Source organism: Agelaius tricolor, unplaced genomic scaffold (genome assembly GCF_023055355.1).
Source record: "Agelaius tricolor isolate 1412-34295 unplaced genomic scaffold, bAgeTri1.0.p SCAF_22, whole genome shotgun sequence".
Classification (NCBI taxonomy): Eukaryota; Metazoa; Chordata; class Aves; order Passeriformes; family Icteridae; genus Agelaius; species Agelaius tricolor.
This window is the reverse complement of record NW_027269282.1, coordinates 9406033-9426397: the sequence shown is the minus strand read 5'-3', so window position 1 is coordinate 9426397 and position 20365 is coordinate 9406033. Positions and strand designations below refer to the sequence as shown.

Genomic DNA, 20365 nt, shown 5'->3' with positions numbered 1-20365 from the left:
CATGAGGTATCAAACACTCCTGATGTTCCAGATCACAGCTGACCACTTGTGGGTGGGCAACCCATGGATCTTCCATTTAAAAAAGCAGACTGCCAAGAACAATCTCAAGCTGGATGAATTCTTACCAAAAGCATCTGAAAGGTCAAAGACTAAGTATGCCTGTTAACTGATTTAACACCTCTTGAATATCTTTCTTTGATGTTTTTTTAATATCCCATTCTCCTATCAGAAAATAAAGCAAGATAAGTAAGGCTATTGGATGAGATATTTGCAGCTCTCACACTTAGGCAATTTAAAATTTTCTATAGAGGATTCCTTCTGGTTCTGGTTATTAAAAGAACCAGAAAATACTCACCTCGTCTTGTGTTTCATTTACAATCAACAAGAGAAAAATTCCTCTGGACATACACACTCTGTGAAAGCCTCAGATTTAACATGAAGAATAATGAAGTGAGGCAAAAGGAACTGGTTAAAATGACCTGACAACACATTTTATTTTCACAAGACTGATTCAGCACCACATCATCTGTGTGTAACTGTGATTCCATTCTTTTAATTTCTAAAAACCCAAAGTGTAATAAAAGTGGTGAATCATTTAGTTTACTGGCAAAGAAGGGTAAATCAATACAAATTATTTTTGTCTAAAGTCCTTAAATACAGATTAAATACCCTGGTTTGCCATTGTTATTTTCATTACAATAAAGGCCATGTAGTTCAATTTTCAATGCATAATAGATGGTTTGTAATCATTAGAGACGTGAGACGCCTTTTATCAGGAATGGCTGGAGCAAGAAAACCTGAAAAATTTAATAGTGAGGTGGATAAATTTAAGAAATGTGACTGTAAGTCACATTTGAGGAACAGGACTACATGGAATGACCCAGGAGATGCCTTCTAATCCTATGTTCTCTTCCTTCACACAAAAGGACAAAATTAATCCATCACAAATTAATATAAAACAGGAATTTTTAATATAAAACAGGCTCAAACAGGAATTTAAAAGGTGATTGTGTGCAGACAGTAACTTATCCTACCCACACTGGAAGCTGACTGATTTCATCAGCCTGGCTCTACCAAGCTATAATGATATTAAAGGTACTGAGGGCAAGGATTTTCACTGTACAGCATCAATCAACTCGTAAAAAGCTTAGTTATTGTGACAAGATTAATTTTCTATAAGCCTGTGTTAGGTGCAATTCTCAGATAACTTGCACCTGCATAAACTGTTTTTACACAGTTAGACAGAAAAATGAAAACTATCTTTCACAAACAACTGTCGCTGCATGTAGACACTGAGAGTTTGAGTGACCAATCAATACAGAATAACAACTTGTTACTAACCAGTAAAGGTAACTGGCAAGAAAACTCCAATCCAATTAAGAGTCCCACACAAAGTCTGTTAATCTGTATAAAAATTAATTATGTGAATAAAGAATGGGCCTTTTTCCACCATGAAGGAAATGGATTCCCATGTAATTTATTCCCATAAGTTTGCAGCTCCATCTCCTTAAAATTCAAAGGCAGAACAGGAGCAGCTGTGATGAGCTGAGTCCCAAGCCCTGGGTGCAGTTTTCCTCCACCTTGTACAAAGCACATCACCATCACCTGCTCACCTTTCAGCCCATCAATAATTCTGGCAAGGGACAGTTCACACTGCAAACACCTGCTCCAAACCTGTACTCTCCACATTTCTTCCCACTCCTCCTTTTCTCTTTAACAGGGAGCTCAGGCCAAGTGTTTTGTGTGCCTCCTGCCAGCCTGGCAAGGCAGCGCCTCACGCTCAGCAGGTTTGTGCTGGAGGCTCTCCCCAGCCCCAGTGTCACTGAGAAAAGGAGAAATGGGTCCTGAAACAAGACAAGGCTCTGCTGGAAAGCAGGAGGCTCCTCAGAGAGCGTGTCAAGGGTAATGGCTGGTGATGAAGCAGCTGCAGGAGCGCAGCAGGGTGAGGGAAAGCATGGCTGAGATTGGTTCTGCTGCTGGGTGAGATGAGAAGGTGCTCAGGGGGACAGAGCAATGCAGAAATCAATTGAAATTATATGAGGAACCAACAGAATGCTGTGTGTTTGTGCTGGGATTTGGGGCCAGGCTTTGGTAGCAGAGGGAGCTGCAGGGGTGGCTTCCATGAGAATCTTCTCCATGAGCAACAGAGCCAGCACCAGGCAGCTCCAGGATGGGTCTGTCACTGGCCAAGACTGGGCACAGCAGGCATGTGGGAGCACCTCTGGGATAAGAGATGTAAAAAACTGGAAAAAAAATCTGGACAACTGAAATAGCAGCTGGAGAGAGGAGTGAGAACATGTGAGAGAAACAGCCCTGCTGACACCCAGGTCAGTGAGGAAGGAGGGGCAGGAGCTGCTCCAGGCACCCTAACAGCAACTGCTGAGTGATCTCTCCCTCAACTCAACTTGATTCATGAACTTTTCACTGCATTTTCTCTCACCCTTCCAGCTGAGGAGGGGAGTGACAGACCTGGTGTCCAGCCAGGGTCAACCCACCACAGTGCTGGAAAACAGGAAACAGCATGGAACCAGTATGGAACTGAAATTTCAGGTAATTGAAAGGAGCACTCAGGACCTTGAGGAGAGCTCAATTTGCAAGGCCAGCAGCACAGTCCTAGCAATACCACAGAAAGCCAAGGTGATCCACATAACAGCATCAGAAATACCATGCACGGTATTTCTTACAGGAATTCAGGGGCAAATTCAGGGACAATTCAGGGGAAAAGTAATTACAGGCTGGTTACTTAGCAGAGGACATAAGTAAAAGCAAGGAAGCTACAAAGGTGGCCATAAAGAAAGTCAAGAAATGGGTAAAGAAATAATTGATGGCAGGGTTTTCTGAATTGTCACATGAGTGTGTAGTTGATAAATAGCACAACCTCCTCCATCAGTTACAGAACTTTGAAGGACTCTGAGACAGCAGTGACAGATGCAGTGACCTGATGGGTGTTGCACTCCAGAAGTGCCTGCTGTGAGGGAGGAGAGGATGCTGTGGCAGAGGCCTGAAGCTCTGAAGGTCAGTGCTGGCTAATCCAGCCTTGCTAGGAAACCCCAGCAAGGAAAATCTATAGCACAGCATGGTGTTTTAACTCACACTATGTACTGAAACAGAAAAAAATCAAAGTATGTCACCCTGTTCTTCTAAAGTTCTTCTAAACCTTCTGATGTTTACATTTTTGTAATAGAGTTTCTCATGCACTTTTCATATAAATAATTGTTTTACATTCCTTTCTAGAAGAAAAGAGAATTGATAAACTGTTGTTTGACCAGTGGAGTTAAAAAAGTAGCAATTTCATCCTCCAATCCATAATCACTTATAAATACCAGAGTTCAGAAATAAACTACCCCCTTTTTACCTTAAACATCTCAAGGCGCAAGTGTCGCTCATTTCGTGTCGCGTTACAACAGAAATCCATGGATAAATCAGAGAAAAAAAAGAGTAGGAAAATGGGGCATGTCCATGTCTGACCTTGCCAGTGGTGCTTGTAGTCACACATCCGTGACAGGGCGATCATCATGGCACAGTAGAGGGGCAGGATGGCTGCACAGAGCCTCCAGCTCTTCCCCCGGCCGCTCTCCGTGAAGCAGTGCAGCTTTCCAGCCAGGTAGAAGGTGGTGAAGCCCAGGCCTGAAAATGCAACTGATACAGCAAAGCACATCACTGCAGTGAACTCTAATTAGTGCTGGTTTGGTTGATTGGTTGTTTTTTTGTTTGGGCTTTTTTTTTTTTTAATTTTATTAAAGCAGTCACGATCTTGCAAACTTTAAAAAAATCACATTTTTGGGGAAGTGAATGAGGAAAGACATTCCCCAACAAGATCCATGTCATACATACATTCTCCACAGCAGTGGTGTTACTTATAGAGCAATGCAAGCAACCAGGAAAGGGAACACTCAGAAGCAATTTGATTTTTTTCTAATACATACACTCAGCTTTCACATAATCTGACATGTCTGCAAACACTGTGTTGCCTCTAGACAGTCACCTATTCCATAGAAATTTAAATTTTTTCTTCCTTCAGCAATTTACCTTTTTCCTCTGGGGGAGACATCAGACACTAAATTAAACATTTAAGCAAATTTTTAACTTGAGTCACAAAAGCTTTTTCATGCTTCAACCTTCAGCACATCTTTCCTGATTTTAGACCTTTTCTAAAACGTTGAGGTTCAAAGCAGAAAAGGATTCAGACAGTTTGCACTGTAATTGAATTACATTTAAATGAGATTTTTAGGTTCCATTACCCAGTTTCTATAGAACATACACAAGAGAACTCAGGCACCAAGTTTCTGCCCTGAGCTTTCCTGTTGCAGCTTTTACACCTTTCAGAGAGACACTGGACAAGGAAAGGACTTGTTTGCATCATTTCATCTTCTAGATGAGTAAATGGAGCGATCAAAATGAAATCTGTCTTGGATATGCAACATCAAATGCAATCCTGAAGCAAAATCTTTCCCACTCCAAAAATATTTTTGTCTTCATATTTCTATTTTTCACCTCAGGTTATTATTTTTTAGGTGAACTGAAATCTGAAGGCAGCGTTCCCAGGCAGAAGAATCAATTGGTTTGTGGTTTCATTTTCAGGCAATCTGCAATGCCCAGCAATTTAGAGGTTTAAAGGAATATTGCCCAAACTATAAAGTAGGTGTTCAGTTCACACAGACTCATATTTAGGATTAATACCATTTACCAGGCAATTTTACCAGCAATTGTCAGCATGGTGCACAGCAGCAGCAGATGTAGCTAAAAGGACTTCAGAGAGAATCTGCTAATATTTTAAAAAGACTATTTCCCCCAAATTTGTGGGGTTCTTTTCAGGGTCTTCCACCTTTTCAGAAGGAGTTGTTCACGGAAGAACATGGAAGTGCAGCAGGATTTATATTTGTAATAAACACAAAGGCTGATCTTGCCTTAGGTGGTGGATGTATTTCTCTAAATTAAAAGGCAGAAAGAAGAGAGACACAAATAGTCCTTTAGGGGAACCCATGCCTAGTATAAGAGGGAAAATAAATATATCTAATATACTCTCTCTATATATATCTATATCTATATATATATCTATATATATAGCTATATATCTATATAGATATATCTAATATACTATACCTATATCTAATGTACTATATCTAATATACTCTAATAATACATTAATATATAAAACTGATATTGTGGCTGTAGAACTACCATTGTGCAGAGAAGCCTTACACTGCAGAATTTCATATTGACTTCCCTTACCCTGGAGTGTGCAAATCCAGAAAGAGCTGCTTGACCCAAGAGGCCCAGTGCATGCAGAGTCAGCAGCAAAAAGCATGGAATTAACAGCAAAATGTTCTGGGATGTGGGATATCCATTATAAAAGTAACCAGAATTTAGGACAGCTCAATTGCTGTGCACCCCATGTGGGCAGCTTTGCCTGATGGCTCTGTTCTGAAGATGTCAGTCAAGAACATAAAGAAAAACAATTCACTCTTCAAGAATCCTGGGCCTAAAGGTGATATTTCCACTGAAGAATTGGTCCATCAGTAGAATATATTTGAGCACTTTTTCCTGCACCAGCTGGAGTCCATACATCACTGCAGCATGAAGGAAATGCAAATACACACATGCCCTGAAGGGTCACACCCTGCCTACTGTCCTAGTAAAAGTTATTAGGAAGACAGATCCCAAAGATTCAGCAGAGCAATACAAAATCACTTCTAAGCTGCCTTCTTCCAGAAAATACATCAAAATCTTTTTATACAAAGAAGGGAAAAGCAAAATAAAATACCAACCAGCCCTTTTTGGAGACATTGATGTAAATGAACAGAAGAAAATCAGTCTCATTTAGTTTAAAACAACGTTAAGACAAGAAACATGTTGATACAAATTCCAGACACAAATATTTAATTGATTTTAAATGTTGTAAGAGGAGAAAGGAATGAGGAAATGAGATATTTCTACCAATTGGTGTAGCTAACTCAAATCAAAGTCCTGATGCCACAAGTTGCTGAACTCAGGAAAAACTCTCATGAGACAAGCCACAGGTTCTGTCATGGCTTGCTAAAATGCTTTAAAATGCATTGTCATTACTTGAATAAATAAAAGTACCATGGACTCAATTGTTCAGTTTGTTTCTATGATGTTCTTTTTTAAAAAAGTGAGTTCAGAAGGAATAAGGAGGACGACAGCATCTGGAGACACCACAGATCCCATCCTGAAAGCTGATTCCCTCCAGACAGGGAGTTCAGGTGAGCTGAAAAACCTGTCTGTACAGACCAAACAATTACCAAGCTGAAATGCATAAGGTGAGAAACTGTAAACAAGAATCTGATCTAAAGCACCCCAAATAAATTATTCATTTAAAAAGGTAATTGCTTTTGTGAGTGTTTTTCTGAAATTTAAAACTACGCCAGGAGGATTTTCAGCCTCTCAAGATTTAATGGATGCTTTGCTAAGCACGCAATAAATGACTTTTTCACATTGAGCAGTTTTTGAACTAAAGAAAACCCCTCAACTTACTTAAATGCCATCAAATTACAAAACAACCATCTGAATGGCCTTTTTAAGGATCAGATAAAATGATCCATCCCTTTGTCTGCAAGGCTTTATTTTTGCAGTGATTACTGTGCATTTCCCAAGTGCAAACACAGACTATTCATCACTGGAATTGCTGAGCAGCCCACTGAGGAATTCCAGCAGCTAGGGCTACTGCTGAATGTTTTCAGTTTCACACTGTTCAAAGACTGAAATATTTATCTTTCTTGAAGGAAAAAGTATGATACCAAATGAGTGCATAAATTTTAATGCTGAAATTCAATTCAAAGAGCATTTTATAGGAGTACAATTCCCAAAGAATTTTATGAGCTTATTCTCACAAAGTATTTTTAAATTCTTTTTTTTCCAACTGGGACAGTCAATCACCTTCCTTTTGGCTTAGCTTTATTAATTTCTTTTCACAGAGAAAGACAGTTCAGCAGCAGCAACATGAAAAGCACATCACAAAATACAAATGTATGCAGGGACTTGGGAAACAAAAAAGAGGTGCTGAAGACAGAGACATGTTAGAACAAAAATAGACTTATATTGTCTGAAAAGCAAGAGCATTAGTCAATCTAATGATTGTTTTTGCACCACTGTCACAGTGAATTCTTATGAATTTTTTTTCTGGTGGCTTTTTTTATGTACCTTTCCAGATACCTCATCTCACCTGAAATTCCTAAGGTGGCCTCAGGATGCATCTCATTGCCACCAGAAAATGAGAACTAAATTTTGATTTGTTCAGTTCATGACACCTCTTACAAAAGTCCTAAAAGCAACCTGTTCCACAGCCTACTTTCCCATTTCTGTGGGTAGAAACCTTGAAAAAATCCTCATTCTCTGAGAACATAGTAAAGAGAAGATTAAACCAGCTCAGATCCTGGAATTACTTTTAATAATTTCTCTTTTTAAGCACAGCCTAGGCACAAGCCTTAGATCACTGCCTCTTCAGCTCTACTACAAATTATGGCCATGGGGACATTTATGAGATATTTAACAACAAACAGTCCCTACAAAGAGAAATTTTTTCTTTTTCAGGTCAACACTGGGAGATATCAAATTCCAACCAATGGATCAGGGTAACTTCTTGCTTTCCTGTTTTTCTGTAATTACATTATCAGTAACATCCTGGACAAGGATCACATCCTGCTCGACCTCTTGTCATGCCAAGTATTTGCATCACTCATTCGGGGATAATAATAATAATAATAAATTATATCATATATATTTTATTGCATTATATATTACTACATATATTATATATTATAATATATAATATATATAGTAATAATATAAGTATATAATAATATTATATATAATAATTATTATATATATTATATTACATTATTATTAGTATTAGTATTAGTATATTGGCCCAAGCATACAGACTAGCATGTAAAATACAGTTAGAAGAAAGGCTGAAGAGTTTCTCCAGGGATAGAAATTTTTGACAGTGGAGGATCAGAAGGCTTCTGTCAAACTCATGGTCAGCAGTGTCCAAGAGTTTACTGGAATATACCAATTTTAGTGCTGCAAATAATCCCCCTTAATACTTCAAAAAGGAACTGGGGAAACCCCAGGACTGTGCCCAGCCTGAGCAGGAAGGGTTGTACAGAAAATCACTGCTTCTCTTTTCATGGTGGGACACACAGCAGGAATAGGAAAATCCTATTTATTCCTGAACACTGTGAAGTGCAGAGCAATGCAGCCTGATCTATCCTCCATCTGAAAGAAGAACTTTTAATTTGGGTTTTATGGAGAGAAGTAGAATTGGACAGGGAGAAGGCAAACGACTCTGAGCCTTTTTCACCCCCACTTTCCAAGTGGGCCAGGACACCAAGGAGGAAGTGGCTGCACAGCAGGATTGTGCTGTCACTGAATCCACTGGGCTCCAAACTTGCCAAAAACTCTCTTGAGAGAGACTTCTAAACTCTCTTTGGAAAATCAGGGACTGGAAAATTGGGCATCTTCATTCCCAATTCAGTCTGGAATGAGGTTTGCTAGCTGAAGAGAGCAAAACTAGAGTTGCTCTCTGTTCTGGAGTACACAGTAGATTTGGGAGTAACACCTTTAAACATGCAAAGAAAAGGGAGAAAATACAATTTTTCAAAGTGCCAAATAACTGAGTTGTTCAGCATGGAGAAGAGAAGGCTCTAGGGCAACCTGGTCTAGTGGGAGCTGTCCCTGTCCATGGCAGGGGGTGGAACTGGATGAGCTTTAAGGTCCCTTCCAACCCAAACCCCACAGTGTCCTACATCCTCTGTGTAAAACAAACTCATAAAAATGTTGGTCAGGTAGGACCACTGTTCTACAGGAATCCTGCATTACAATCTCACTTTTTTTTTTTCTAAATCCAGAAATAAAGGAATATCTTTTCGAGGCATACACAAAATCTGAACCTCAAACAGGCTCAAAAGAGTTGATTTATAATTAAGGCTGGAAAACTGAACATTAAGGAGTTCATTTCCCAAGCCCCTCATGAATTCCAAGAGCCCTTGTTGTTGAGTATTCGCAGGTAATTATGTCAGAGAAGAGGCAGAAACATTAAACATAACCATTCCTGAGTGTACTCAGAGTTTGAATTAAGAAGCCAATAAACCCCTCAGGACCTTTTTTTTTTTTTTTTTGCTTGCCTATCTAAGAAATCCTTTTCATATTTCCCTGGATTCTTTTATAAAAGGATGAAATATTTCACTGAGACAGTGCCATACAGCTGTTAATTAAGAGATTTATCCTGAAAATAGGGGAGTAGCAGCAATTACTGCCAAAAACCTCTGGCTTGTAGCTCATTTGTTACTTAAAATGTTCATTTTCAACTGAAGGAAATATGATTATCCTCCATGAAATTGCTAGCTAAAGATAATTAACAGTTCAAATTTAGATACCCAACTATAATTACAAGTACTGAGGTAATATTTTATAAAAATTATCACAGAATAGCAAACATTTCTATTGAAATTCAATAATTTCTCCACTCTGAAGCACATAAATCACTTTAATTTTTCAAAGGAATGGATGTCTTTTAACATGTAAAAATATTTTCGTTCTTACAACTGACTAATTTTAATTATTTAGTGGAAAAGGGGGGGAGGAGCCACCTGTCCTTTAATTCTAATAACATCATATTTTCCAGTCACCTTTTTTCTTGGTACTGGCACAGCAAGAAACACCACAAATGCTGGCTTAATTTAATTAGTGCTTCATCAGGCAAGTCTAGAGCATAGCTGATATAATCAGCTTTAATATCTCTGATGACATACAGTGACAAACACTGAGTGGAGCAGTCAATTGTGAAGAGACAGAGAGAATAAAATATTCACAACCAGCCAGTCACCAGCAAAGTGCTGGGATGTTCTGAGAGCTGCTGTGGAGTCTTTCCCTGGCTAAGAGGAGAATCCACACCCAGGCTGCTGTCACAGAACTTATAAATGGCTCAGAGAACCAAAAATTAAGAGATTTTTCTCTTTTTCTCCCAAAACTGAGGAGGGGGAGAATCCACAGCCAGGCTGGCTAAGAGGAGAATCCACACCCAGGCTGCTGCCACAGAATTTATAACTGATTCAGAGAAGCAAAAAACCAAAATATTTCTCTCTTTTTCTCCCAAAACTGAGGAGGGGAACTAGATGGAAACCTAATTTAGGAGTAATGCTGAGAATGCTTTCAGCCCAAACCAGCACACTGCAGCTGGGGGGAATGGGACACACCCAAATAAATGCAGTGCTGGTCTGTGGACCAGATATCAGGACTACAGCTGATAGAGGTAAAATCTCATTTCACAGAAATACCATAGAACAATGCATAGAATCAAGGCCAGATCTATGGGTATTCACACCCCAATTATTCTCCTGCTCCTCATATTTAATTCCTACCCATCCCCTGTCCTGCTGCAAGAGGCATTTCTGCATACAGTGATATTTGTCCTTGAGATTCCAGCCTCCTTGCCATAAACAATACCAGAAATTGATATCATATCCTACTGTTTGACAGCATAAATATCTTTTAAACATTGCCTATTGACTTTTTTAATATTTACATCAACTAGTCATTCAATTTGTTCAGACAGGATCTTCCTCTGCTCATCCACACAAACTTACTGATTTCAAGTAAGTAAGGAAGGTGGACAGAGCAGGGAAGGTGGAGATTGAACAGAAAAGAGAAGAATATTTCAGTTGGAAGGGACCAACAATTATCATCTATTCCTGCTGCCTGACCACTGCAGGGCTGAAAAAGCTAAAAAAATAATAATTTTCCAATGAATTCTTAAATCAATTGAAATTAATGTTAATTTTAAAATTTATTAATTTTAGCTAATTATTTTAAATTATTTTTTAATTTTAAAAAAAATTACCAAAAGCTAAAGCAAATTTTTAAGAGAAGTGTCCAAATACCTCTTAAACAGTGACAGGCTTGGCAAACACTGCCCAGCTCTCTGGGAAGCCTCTTCCAGTGTTGGACCACCCCCATGGGAAAGAGATTATTCTGATATTGAGTCTGAATATCAGTACCCCTGGCACAGCTTCTGATCATTCCCATGTGCCCTGTCACTGGATCCCAGGGTGAAGAAATAATAAAATGAAGAATAAAATAGCTCATCATATGGTAGAGAACTTCTTGCATGACTAAGCAAGTGATGTTTTAAATATTTAGATGTCTGTGGAATGTCTGTGGAAATGCTCTGATAGCCTAAACATTGGGTCAATCATTCTGATTTCCATTTTCTGATTTATTCCCTCTGTAAAATCATCCAGAGATTTTTTCCTTCCCCCCACTTCCCCTGTGAGTGAATTTTTTTAAATACTTCCCATGCTATTTTATCCACAAATCCAACTTGCATTGCCTTCCAACATGGCTGGAAACCCTCAACATCATCATTCTCCAAAAGTTCCCAGTTGCTTATAAAAAATGTAGGAACCAGACTGAGAGACTTCCAAACCCATTGTCTGAATTCAGGTTGAAACAAAGGAAAACTTAAAGTCTCAACCAAAAAAAACCACCAGACAAATCAGTAGTTTTCAACAAAGCAGTATTACTTTTAAAATTATTTTGCATAAATAATTGTCATGTAGGCTTTGTTTGAGAAAACACTGAGGCCATTATTTGCTCAGTCTTCTGCAGAAGGTAGGGGAAATAAATTACCTAATAACTCATGTTTTCTATGTGGAACTGACAGCATTAGCAAAATCCAAATGAGGCTATTGCAGGTGCTCTTTTTCTCTTTCTGGCATAAATAGTATACTTGAATTCCTGCATTTGTCTCATAGCTTTTATCTCAAGAACCTTTTAATATCCCCTTGCTTTCAAGAGACCTAAATTAATATTTTCAGAAAATGTTATGACTGAGATTTCTGCTGTTTGATAAATCAGTCAGCCACCTCTAAAGGAAGCTGCCTGGCATTTTAACTTTATCATTCAATTTCAAGGGTTTTATTGAGTTATTTTTCTTTTGCTTATAGCAGAACTGTAGCTGGCACTCCTGATTTTAATGAAACTATTTGGGATTCAGAGTTGCTTGCATTAGAAGAACATGATCTTGTGTGAGTCAGGTCCATCCCTTTGGCTGCTCAAAGGGGATTTGAGTGTGCAAGGAGGATTTGGAGACTGATCACAACTCATTCTTTCAGGGTGGAAAAGACCCAGCCCAGCTCACAAAGGTGAGTGCTCAGTAGGGAGTTTTAAAGTCCTCATGGACACAGAATATTTGGGTTTCCTTCCAAGCAGCTCTAATACAGGTAGAACACTCTCCTGCATATTCTGATGTATGTGCTGCAATGGCAGTTTCAAGGAACCTCAGTATTTGCCAGCCCTGTAGTGAGATTTCTTCCTCGGAGATGGTCAGAAAGTGATGTGCCAGCCCCCCCGAGTTCACAGCCTTCCAATCTCAAATCAAACCTCTGCTTTCTGACCCATTTCACTCCAGAGAAGAGCTGTCACCACAGTTCACAGATGGAAATTGATCTTTAGATCTCTGCTGTGACTCAGAGAACTTTGAACAGAAAAGGTCAGGCAGAAGAACAGTGCTCTTTACTTTAGATACAGCTGAAATCTACTGCAGCACAACAAAGTCTTCTGCAGCCTCTGAAACCAATCTTAGCTTACAAAATTTGCCTAAAAAGTCAAAGTTTGGCAAAAAGAAAAGAAGAATTAAACTGAAAGGTAATTAAGCTCCTTCCCTGCACAGATGAAAGCAAACTGAACAGATATAATAACCAAGAAACAGCAATTTAATAACCCATAACCAGCAGCAGCTGCTGGCAAACCTGGTTTATTGGAGCTAAGATCAGAGATTTACTTACACTTGCAGCTCAATTTTTTAACTTCAGCTTTTTCCATACTTCCATTTTGTCTGTAAGTGTAAACTACAGCTCAAAAGGCAAAGGAAATAATTTTCTTCTTTCCTTCTACAGGGCCATTATTTTCTCAAACACATCAAGACACCTTTGTTCATCAAGGAGGTAATTAAAAAACATGAGAACACAAGTCACTGCTATTGTCCCCACAGCCTCTGATTGCATTCTTCATTTCAGATTCCTGATTGAATTCTCTGATTTCTTCAGCAATATTCAACAGTAATATCTACAAACCTCTTTCAGTAATATAATAAAATGAAGAAAAACAAAAACACCCACATGAGAAATGAAAGCTCTGGCACAGCTCTGTGTTAACATTCATTCTGTAAACATAAAATTGAGATGCTGCCACAAAATTATTTCTACAAAACTCTTGTTTTTTCCTTGCAAAAAGCGTCTCTATACTCAATAAACGTTTTTATGAAAAAAAAGGACGCAATTTATCCAAAAGTCAACTTTTCAAACTAATTTAAGTAACTAAATTGCAGATAGAAAAATAAAAATCATGAGTGTTTTATTTATTGTGCTGCTGATATAGCAATTTTATACAGGATATGTTAATTTTTAATTGATTCTATTCCCATTAATCCATCCAATCCAATGTGAAATTGAAAGTTCAATTAGCTCTGCAGCCACTATGTTAAAATGGTTAGTTTTTATCAAATTTGGCTTCCAATCAGTTGATGGGATCTTTCTCTCAGGGATCAGTAGCCAGCAGTCATCTCCTGAAGTCCAGCACAGGGAAATGCAGATTCCTGGACTGGGGGAAGAACACCCCAGCTCTGCTGGGTGGCAGCCAGATCAAGGTGAACTGGCACCAACTGAAGCACAGGAAATTGCATTTAAATATAATAAACAACATTTTCACGGAGTGGTCAGGTACTGGACAAGCTTCCCTGTGAGACAGATTGTGGAATCCTCACCTTAAATCAAAACTCAACTGGGAATCGTCCTCTGGAACCTTCTCACCCTGACCCTGCTTTGTTGTGGCTGGAACTGCACAATTTCCAGAGGCACCTTTATCCTCAGAGTTCTGTGAATCCAACTATAAATTGACATGAACCAGACTAGCAAGTGATGTTCATTTTCTTTTCACAGCAGACACATCAGTTTCAGGATGTCTCTGTGGGTATTGTGGCCACCATGGGCTCAATCTGCCCCTCACCACCAACACTCAGCAGTACAAGCCCCAAGGAGCTTGAATTAACCTCTCACCAAGCCACTATTTCTGCTTCACTAGAAAGGTACCAAAACCAGTTTCAAGCAACTTCCTCCAATCTAATTCCTTAGCTGAAAAACACAGCTTCAAGAGTTCTGGCCAATTCAGAAATAACACGTTTAAAAATAGTCACTAAATAAAGCTGAAGCCAAAACTGGCAACTGCAATTTGCTCACAAATGTTTTGAGCAGAATAAGAGCCTAAAGGGAGTTGCATCATGAAGAATTAATCACTTCCTCTAAGAAAGCAAACAGGGTCAAGAATCTGGCATTAAATTCACAGAGGATTTTTGGTGTTTCTAAATAAGTTGTGTTGTGTTACTATTATTTACCCATATTTGCTTGTACAAGGACTCCATTGCTACAATCACAGCAGCATATGGGACATCTCCCTGTCTAGGATTTAATTTTTTCTTTTAAGCTAAACAGCCCATTTTACTGAACAATATTTGAAGCAAGCCTGTGATGCTGATTTGCTGCTTACTGTTCTGATAGGCAACATATGAACATAAACATTTCAGATGTAGCCATGAAGTTATCCTGGATTTGGCAATAAATCAAGACTCATTTATTATCCATTTTAACATAAACCCATACTACTTTTGCAGCACTTTTGTTTGCTGCTGGTGGCCTGTCCTCATTTATACAGGTGGAATCTGGGTCAAAGATTCAGTCAGAATGCAATGGATCAGTTCTTATTCCTTTGATTTAGAGCTCTGTATCCAAAACTTGGAAAGATGATCTGGATTCATATTTTAAGCCAAAATTCACTTCAGACAGCAACTGGAAAAAGACATGGACAAAACCCAACTCATAAAATTTGGGAGAACCAGTTTATATTTGTGCCATTACCAGGATATAAAGTGAAAAGAGAATTTGCCCCATTATTTCCTCCCTCCTTCCAAACATCCAACTGGTGATGTGGCAACATCACAGGAAATTTAATGCTCATATTCTTCTGCTCTCTTCTGAGAACTCTTCAGAGGTCCCAGGGCATTGCAACAATTTTTAAGCTGCAGCTCATGAACCCTACATGCTTTCAGAAATGTGAGCTCTCCAATGGAAAACACGCTCAGTATTCCTGTCACCTTAATTAAATATGTTCTTGACATGTGGTCAAGCAGAATCAGCCTTCCTTGTGCATGAAAAAACCCTGGTGGCTTCCAGGCTGAACATGTTCTCTGAAAAAAATTAAGACATATTCTCCAGACAAAGAGATTTACCTAATTATAACCAATTATAGCTAACTGCAATTTAAGACTAACACAGGTTTTAGAAATCAGGCATTTTCTCTCATCTCTTCACTGGATACAAACCTGGATTTACAAGCATTGTAAATTGATTTTTAGATAAATAACACTCCAGGACTCCTAAGTTCCTATTTTGTTTGTGGAGAGATTTTGTCAGCCTGACACAAATGTCAAAACGACATCAGGCATTAGATGAAAAGGAAGAAATCAATTACAAAAAGCTGTCTATCCATCCCATTAATACAATGTATGCCTGCAAATTCAGTGATCTTTTCAGCTCCCAGTTGTGTACATGGCTTGTCCAATTAATTGTTTTGTGTTCATTCACCTTAATTTTCCTCTTGCATGTGTTGCATTCAGTTAAATTCTCTTTATCCATACATCACATTTTTCATCAGCTGGTATGCTGGATAATCATTGCCAATAAAAGGTTTTCTGCTGATTTCTACACAATTTGTTCTGTTTGTTTCATTGAATACGCTCAAACATTCTGTCTGTATGTCCATCCATTTGGTTGTTCATTTTTGGTCTGTAGCTTGCTGCTGCTGTTTCCATCTTTTGCAAGGAGGGGAAAAAACATCTGGAGAGGTGGGGATGCCTTGAAGGCTCTCCAGGGCAGGCTGTCTAAAGGTTCTCTGCAAGAAAAATCTTCAGAAGGCACACAGGAAGGGCACAGGCAGGAAAAAAATGCTGCATTTATGATCTTTAAACATCACAGTTTTGATGAAGTATGGGCACAGAGAGGCTGCATGGTTCCATCACAGGTGCTGGCTTTAAATTAGCATAAAATTGCCAATGGATTATAAAACCGTGGAAATGCTAAATATGGAATAAAAAAAATGTATATTTCCGAGATATTTTGGGTGTCAGAATAGCAACATTTGTGCTATTCTCAGGAACACCTCTGAGCTACACAGGCAGGAATGGAGCCAAAGGTCCATCCCCTCTCACAAGATTGGCAGCACACTGGAAAAGAAGCAAAATGGGTTCCAAACAATCCAAAAGATTGAGATTTCTTTGATCCAGTGGAACGTGCAAGTCTCTTTCTGGCTTTATGAAACAGCCTGTGCTCCACACATTTCTTCTTCTTTTATGACAAGCTCTCCTTGGCCCAGGGAGGTGAAGCCAAGGAAATCATCTGTGCTCCAAGAAAGGAGAGCTCTCCTTCAGGGCACAAGTTGGCTCTGAGAGTGGTAACAGACTGTTCACAACATTTTATGGAGTAAGCAAGGTCAGGCCAGGTCATCTGGGAGTGCCAGGGCTGTCACTCCTGACACACATCCCTGCATTTTAGCCTCTCACAGCTCCCCATTTACAGCACCACGGATTTTCTCGTTAAAGGCCTCGTCTTGCATGGATGAAGTTTTAGATTCTGGTATAACAAAGCTTGTGACTGACAGCCTAGCCTAGAAATGCCTTAAGAAAAACTGTTTTGAAGATGAGAATGGCTCTTGACTGAAGCTTCTAACCCCTCTTTATGAGCTGCCTGGCAGCTTTTACTTGTGATTTATTTTCCCCACGGGTTCAAGTGAAGTAGGAAATACCAAACTGTAGTGGGCTACTTAAAACCATCATACCAAGAGAGGTACTAAGGTTTATGTCAACTCTCATCCTCACCACTTACATTTCTGCAGCCATGAAACAGAAAAAATAATCCCCCAAACACTAACAGAAACAAAAAAAAAACAACCAAACAAACAACCCTTTTTGGTGCTGTTTCATGAATTTCTCAACACACAGTGAAGGATGACAGAAATCTGAAGAGTGGAACTCCTTCACTTCACCTCGTAACAATCTCGTGCTGAAGGAAGGGAGAAAGGTGCCAAGGAAAAATTTTGGACTGAGATTATGGAAGGAAACTTCATAAATATTCACACGTTAGGAAGACGGGAAAAGCTAAGAATTTTCTTTGAGCTAAGAAAATGGAAAACTACATCACAATTTGCAAACATGAATTATTATATCCCAAACATCCTCATTGCTTCAAAGGTGTAGGAGAGCAGCATAATGGTGTGCTTTTTTGGTTACCACTCTTTATACCACGGGGAATGAAGTAATAGCAAGAAACTAAATTTGTGATCACAACTATAAACTGTTCTTGATAAAACTGACAGTTTTGGCTATCAAAATAATTTTGCTGCAGAGAAGCATTGTATGATTGTCAAATTAAATGCTTTCCTTCTCCATTATGAGACTAAAATATGTATGGATTTTTAAAGCTTGTCAGAGGCTTAGATATTATAACATCAGGCTTCAAACAGCTAAGTAGTTCAAGCAGCTGCAGAATTGCCTCTAAACTCTAACATACACTTACCAAGTGATAAAAATTACTGAATATATACCATCTCTTCATTCTTATCCCATTTTAAGAAAAGGCTTTGTGGTGGGAAATACAGTCAACTCAGCCACACTAATCTTATGTCAGTGATGGAGAAAGCTGCTCTCATAATTTAGATCTAAATACTCTGGGACATCATTCTGCTCCAATAAATTAGGTGTGAGCTGCAGCACCATAACTCAGAGCTTATACAACCAGAGCCAGGCAAGAGGAAAACCCCAGGACTCCTCCTGTGGCTGCTCCCCTGGCTTGGAACTAAAGCTTATAACACAGCCACAATCATCTAATACTCTCTTATTTATTTCTGTGACTCACAGAAGAAAGAAGGAGCAAAATCAGCTCACAATTTCATTCATCTCATCACCCAACTTGTATGCAATATATACTTCTCTACAATTAGGCAATTTGAAGTTAACAATTGCAATAAAAAAATCCATAGATACAACTTAGTTGTTCTCAATTGGCAGCTCTTAGAAACAGAACTGTTGCTGAAAGCAACAAACACTACTGGCCAAAAAAAACCCCAAAGAAGCTTACAGTAATCAAGTTATTCTACAAATGAAAAGAAGTTTTATCAGACATGAGATAAAACACAGTAGAACTCATCTTCTCAAGACAGAGAAAGGAACCTTTACAAACATCTAAGTCAGTAAAACGAATTAAATCAGGTAGATTAATTCTCAAAAAGCCACCTAAACACTGTCAGGATGCAGCACAAACTGGGGGTACCTGACCAAACCATGAGACCTAGACCTCAAAGCCAGAAGAAGAGTGACTGTATTGTCCTATTTCATTGGAATAGAAGGAAATAAATCTCTCCTATTAGACAAAGGTCTGCACTGGGGAACAGATGTCCCTCAGAATCACAGTGTTCTGGAACCTTGAATATGCTTCACTCTGCTGACAGTCCTGCAGTGACTCTGAATGCTCTCAGGTGGTTCCCAAGATGAGGAAGGGTCACAGGCTCACAATTTTATTTCCAGAAGGAAATTTCTAACTTTCTGTAAGTCAGAAATTCAGACTCCTCCAGCAAAAATCAGGTTCACGATCCAGAAGAAAAAGAGCAACCCCAAACCACAGAAAGGACAGCTTTTTACAAAAGAGGCACTGTGTCAAGTGAACTTACAGGAAGAGTGGATGCTTGGAAAGCTTTTTCTGCCTTCAGAGACCAGGTCTGGATCACCTGTGCAGTGCATTTCAGAGTTCATTACTCCATCTGGAAAGCAGCGGTAAAAGAAATCGGGACGCGGTCTACAAAAAACACCATGGGTATTAAAAACACAAAAAAAGCTGTAGTAACAAATAAATCTCACAGTGATTATTACATTTACTGCTTATCACACACATGCAGGCTACTCTTGCCTAGAGTGATCAGTTTTGCACAAAGTGTAATGACTCCCAAATTTTCACAGGTCTTGCTGAAACATGCAGCACACAATATCCAAAAAAAAGCCACCAAAATCTAAACCAGCCTTGATGCTGAATGTCTCAGTGCATTGAGCAAACCTCTGAGCTTCTCCTGACCCTGCTGTGAGCTGGGCCTGTAGGTTTGACTGGTGTCACACTGATCCAGAGCCAATAATCCATGTAGAGGAGAAAAGTGAATGATCACAGATTCAGAGACAAGCTGACAGCAAAATACTTGGCTTGGAATGCAGGATAAATGAGCTTATTCCTGTCTAAAGAAGTGGGTGTATTATTAATTATTTTAAAAGCACCCATCAAATGAAAGTGCCAAGTGCCATTACTGTCAGGGCACCAGTTCTGCAGCAGAGAGGGTCCATCAAACACAAATATTGCTTTCTCAGTGCTGCAAAACATCCCAGCAACAAAAGCAGCGCTGGACTCTATCAACAGTGAATGAACTCAAGTGAAATGTGCATTTCCCAGCTGAAATTATTTAAAATTTTGATAAGGAGACAAAAAATACCTAAAACATATTTTCTAAGTCCTTCATTCAAAATAATGCTTCCCTAAAGAAATGTTCTACCAAGGAATCCATTTACTGCTCAGCTGCCAGGTTTTGTTTGGCTGTGGATGTTGATGTCACCTGGACACAGAATATGCTTCTCACAAAATGAACTGATTCCTATTTAATCAGACAAGGGGCACTGGCATCTGAGCTCCCACACGCTGTGGCTCTCCCCTCCCATGCTGCCAATTTAATGAGCTGGTTTCAACTCCCACCACTCCTCCCAAAGCCCTCTCTGGTCCGGGTCTGCCAGCAGCTCAAACAAGCAGCAGAGCACGGCCGTGGATTCCTGCCACAGCGGGTGTCACCTAATGGAGCTGTGCAACACCTGCAGCAGGCCAAGGACAGCCCCACAGGGCCCCTCTGACTCCACGTGCTCTGGAGCAGCAGCTCTCTGTTTACTGGGATTTGCTGTAGAAATCTCTCAGTCTGCCTCCATTCCTCTCAAGTTAAACCCATCATTTAGAACATGACAGGACTTACCTCCCCACTATTAATTTAATAGTATTTGTGCAGACACCATTCAGGGCTAGAGCCAGGGAAACAGCTACAAAACACAATGAACAAAGAGAACAATAATAACCTAAGTACCAAGCAACAAACTGCAGCACTACAGCATTCAATTTACAGACTTAAACCATTACTGGGCTGAAAACTGAATGATCTTTTTTTTAGCTTACTGCTTGTTTTTCTTGTTAGCCAGACTAAGGACCTCAGAGCATTATAA

General features: G+C 39.3%; 1 protein-coding gene across 2 annotated transcripts in view; it reads right to left on the bottom strand.

Moving 5' to 3' along the window:
- PLPP4 (phospholipid phosphatase 4) overlaps positions 1-20365 on the bottom strand; it is a 46508-nt gene that overhangs the window by 3228 nt on the left and 22915 nt on the right. For both annotated transcript variants that reach the window (XM_071445989.1, XM_071445990.1), the window contains exons 4-6: positions 20122-20185; positions 18793-18917; positions 3469-3639 (exon numbers count right to left, since the gene is read on the bottom strand). In XM_071445989.1, coding sequence (XP_071302090.1) covers positions 3469-3639; positions 18793-18917; positions 20122-20185 — 360 coding nt within the window. The remainder of the gene's footprint in view (positions 1-3468; positions 3640-18792; positions 18918-20121; positions 20186-20365) is intronic.